General features: G+C 53.7%; 1 protein-coding gene across 1 annotated transcript in view; it reads left to right on the top strand.

Moving 5' to 3' along the window:
- PIGR (polymeric immunoglobulin receptor) overlaps nucleotides 1-176 on the top strand; it is a 6,852-nt gene extending 6,676 nt beyond the window's left edge. Inside the window, 1 exon segment of the mRNA XM_010289074.1 lies at nucleotides 45-176. Within this exon segment, the coding sequence (XP_010287376.1) occupies nucleotides 45-176 (132 nt within the window).
- Nucleotides 177-4,363: the final 4,187 nt, after the last annotated feature.

Below are 4,363 nucleotides of genomic sequence, written 5' to 3' on the forward strand. Positions count from 1 at the left end.
GCCCGGCCCCGGCCACCTGACAGTGTCCTCCTGTCCTTCCCCAGAGCTCCAAGGAGGATGCTGACCTTGCCTACTCCACCTTCCTCCTCACCTCCAGCAGCATCGTGCAGGGCGGCTCCGGGGGAGACAGCGCTGCCCAGGACGTGTCCCCCCCAAAATGGGAGGGCCAGATCTGAAGGCAGGGGACCGAGAGGCGGCAGTGACTGGGACCGGCTCTACCGTGAGGATCAGAGCAAGACATCAGCAAGCAGCACCGTTTATTGCTACCACAATTCGCTATAGCTTGGCCTTTCTTTGCTTAAATGAATCTTTGAGCGGTGATTCAGGAGGAATCATTCCATGCCAAACGGGGCGGGGGGTGCAGGTGTGAGCGAGCGGGTCAGACTGGGAAACGGCAGGGGCTGGAGCGGCTTAGCCCACCGGCAGCCCCAGCCCCACCAGTGCCCTTCCAACACGGTGGGCTCTCAAAGGCCACAAGGCACATTTAAAAAAAATCTCATTTTCTTTTAAAGGCAGCTGGAAAACCCTCTAGAACAACGGCTCGCACTTTTGATTCCTCTTAGCTTTCTCATCCGGAGGGTAGTACCTGCAGACCAGACACGGTCCGAATTGTTTCCATGCACAAGCAATAAAGAATATCACTGGCTTTCAGCAGACCCGGGGGACTCGCAGTCTGTGGGAGGGTGCGGGGACGGTGCACCCCAAGGGGCGCAGTAAGGGTGCATTTGGGGGGGGATTTCTCCTCCTCATACTGCAGCATTACAGTATCACATCTGGTGCCGCACATGGCACAGGACGGTAGAAGAAACCCACAGTTAATGGAGATACACAGGAAAAGTTTTGCGTAATGTTTCTCATCTGCATTTTCATCAAGGAATTGATCACAGCGTGACGTTAATTGGTATGACAACCTACCAGCAGCCTACGTAGCTGATTAGGCAATAGGCACTGGTGTTCCCTGGCACTGTATCCATTTGCATGGTACAGACCAAATTCCCCAGAGCAGCTGGACCAACAATCTCCCATTTCTGTCTTGGAGTTGGAACAACCGAGCCCAATCCGTGCTCCTCTGCCACGGAGCCGTCCCGCCGAGGGTGGCCTCCAAAACCCACCCTTTGCTTAATAAACCTGAGCCACACATCACTCACGCATTTTCCCTGGCTGACTTCACGTTCATCCAGGCAGAAACAAGGATAACTGTAATTAAATGTGATCTCTTGGTCTTATTTTTGAGAGCGGATGCCAAAGAGAGAAAAGCGATTTGTTGAGGCATGGATTTCCAAAGAGCAGCACGATGCCGCTGCCTGTCAGATGCGGGTACAGGAAGCTGAACACCCCGCAGATAAAGCAACGTAGGAAGCAGCAATGATGAAGAAGTTGCAACAAAGCAGAGAAGCATTTTTTCCCTGAACGCCAGGAATGGGATGGGCTGGTGCCTGCGCGGCTACGAGAGGGACTGCGGAGGTGTCCGACGGGGCCAGAGCTGTTCGGGAGAGAAGGGGCAGAAACTGCACAGACAAATTCAAATTCCTGAGCCGGCGTTGGTTACGTGCAGCTCTGGTAGCAAGCCATAAAATATTAAAAGTGAGGAGCATCACCCTGGCTAGAGCCCGAGCTGATGGTCTTCCAGTAACATCAGAAATATATTTCTGTTTTAGTAAAACATTAGCTACACTTTAAAATGAAACCCATGCAGTAGCTCAGCAAGGTGTCAGGCAGTGGCTGTTTGCATTAGCCCACAGTCGCTGAGATTTCACCGAGGATAAAACCCAAATTATTCCCGAATCATGGACCTCCCCAGAGTAAGAGCTGAGAGGAGCTTGGCTCACTGTGAGCGGGAGGGCAGCAGCTCCAGCGGTGTTTGGGTTTCCCCTCCCAGCCCTGCATCTGTGTTTTCACGTCCCTATTGCCATAGTTATCACCTTACAGGTATCAAGGCTAGGAAAAAACGGGCTGTTTCCCACCCGCCTCATCCCCCGGGCTGCATCCCCTCGGCAGCACGGTGGGAAGGGGCTTGAGTATCGGAAAAGGTGAGGAGGGGCCAGGACAGGTCTGCGCCTGCCTGGAGTTGCTGGGAGAGGATGAATTATTCTGGTGCAATGGGAAAGGCGTGCACTTGGAAAGTGTCCCTGGGGTAAGCAGTCACAAAGCTGCCGGAGAACGCTAAGGTTTGGTAACTTCTGAGAGGAGAAAACCCCTTTCTCTCTCCCTTCGCGAATGCGCTTCCTCTTCAACCTGCCCACCGGCGTCCTTTTCCCAGCTCCGCTCCTCCCGCACCGCGCTGGGAGCAGCGAGGGTGAGCTGAACGCCCGAGAGAGGTGCAGGGGGTGAGAAACATGGGTGGGCTGAGCATCCTGCCGGCGGCTCTGCCTGCACCCGTCGGCCCTGGCAGCTGCCTGCCCGCAGCTCCTGCTGCTTCCCGCTGCTGACACTTCCATCTGGCACCTCGTTTCCATCGGGGCATGTCCCTGGGCTGCTGCAGTGCTCTGCAGTGGGTGGGAAAGCGTAAACTTAGTTTGACATAAAAGCAAAAAACACGCGTGGGTTGAGGCATGCAACCCTCTGCAAAGGGTACAAAATCAATGGAATCTGATAAGCAACAAAAATTGTGCCAGCATAAGCTGAGGGTGTGGAATAAAACCCACACTTCTCACTCAAGCTGTGACCAGAGCCCACCACGATCAGTGGCAAGGTCCGCAGTCCCATCAAGCAGCCCCATCTCCTTCACCAGACGGTTTGCCAAAGGTGCCGACTGATTTTGTCTGGTCAGTGACGAGCTGTGGTATCTCTTTGCATCACCGCTCCATTCCTAATGGTTTTTCTTTAACAGAAAATCATGGTACATGCAAGATAGCCGTCATTCTTAAATGGTTGATTTCAAGGGTGATGGTGTTGAAAGATCGGCTTCTTTTTAACATTGACAGAACGTGGAGGGATGTATTCACCCGCTCATGCCCTGGCACCGGGACAAATGAAAGTCACACTGCAAAAACTCATGAGAAAGCAAATTAAAACAATCCAAGTCCCGAGCGGCTTTCCTTTGGTGCAAGCAAATATTTGAGGAAGGATAGTGAGCAATCAAGGAGATCTTTCCTTTCCAAGTGAATCACCAAATCCCGCTCAGCGTGAAGCACATGCATATAAGCTGTAGGCAAATGCTGGTGAGCTCACCTGCCAGATCACCAACGGGGCCTTTTTGGGAAGGGACGAGGAGTGTCCTCCTCCTCCGCAGCTCTTCATTCTGCTGGCACCCGGTGAAAGGCGCAAGGCTCCGGTGACGCCGGTGTGCTGCCGGAGGTCTCGACCAGGGTCCTCCTGTGATGGGGATGAAACCAAAGCAGTAACTAGGTTCTCCCTGAGGACACAAGGACCTTATCCCGTAATAACAAAATCTGCTGAAGAGCCAAAGCTCTCTCTGTGTCACCTCTGCAGCATCACTCGAAATTGCCCAAGCTGGGAACAGCCAGCCCTCCGGCCACCCCAGCTGCTGCAGCTTGGCTGTGCCCGCGGGCTGGGAAGGGAGAGCTGGAGAGTGTTGGGCTGTCCCACGGGAACCGAGGTGCTGCAAAGCAGTTTGTGCAAGCCTGAAGGATTCAGACCTAGGAGCAACAGCTCGACCCTAAGAGCAATAAGAGCCGCTCAGAGCCAGGGAAGAGCAGGCAGCGCCCTGGCTGTGCTCGCGCCGCCGCAGCCGGTGTTTTGGTACAACTCGCTCAGCTTAGTCGATTCCTGGAGCAAAGTGCGCCAAGTCAGAGGTCTACCCCCTAGCCTCACTCAAGCCTTACGTCTAATGGATGCAGCAGTAAGACTTCATCACTTGAAATATTAGGACTAGAGTGCCGCCAGGGACGTAAGTGTCCGGCTGCTCTGGCTTCTGCTCGCAAGCAGCATTTACCTGGGCCCTGACACCAGGAGAGTGTAACTCCGCACCTCCTGGCTGCACGGAGCGGTGCTTGGGCGGTCCTGCTTCATTTGCTCAGACATTAGGCCTCTGCCATTGTCAGCTACTGCAGCGATATATGTATTAACACCTTGTGGGAAAACACGGTGGAAAAGGGATTTAGAGCACGGGTGGGTACCAGCAATCTGTGCGCAGTCACCAGCAGCTACAGGAGCCCCAAATGCGTGACAACAGAGCAGTGCACAATTAAAATAGTCTCAGGGACAATCTGGGGTGATTTAGTATCACTCAGGTCTAAACTTTGGTCTCTCCGGCACGCCAGGAGTGGTGCGTCACCTCTGGGATGCTGGCGTTACCGGGAGCGACAGTACCTGCTGTGAAAGGGCACCACGGTGAATTCGGAAAGTTTTGCCAACAAGAAATATATAATTCCTCAGAATTTTGACAAACAGACTCAGCACA

This window comes from Phaethon lepturus, unplaced genomic scaffold (genome assembly GCF_000687285.1).
Source record: "Phaethon lepturus isolate BGI_N335 unplaced genomic scaffold, ASM68728v1 scaffold19076, whole genome shotgun sequence".
Classification (NCBI taxonomy): Eukaryota; Metazoa; Chordata; class Aves; order Phaethontiformes; family Phaethontidae; genus Phaethon; species Phaethon lepturus.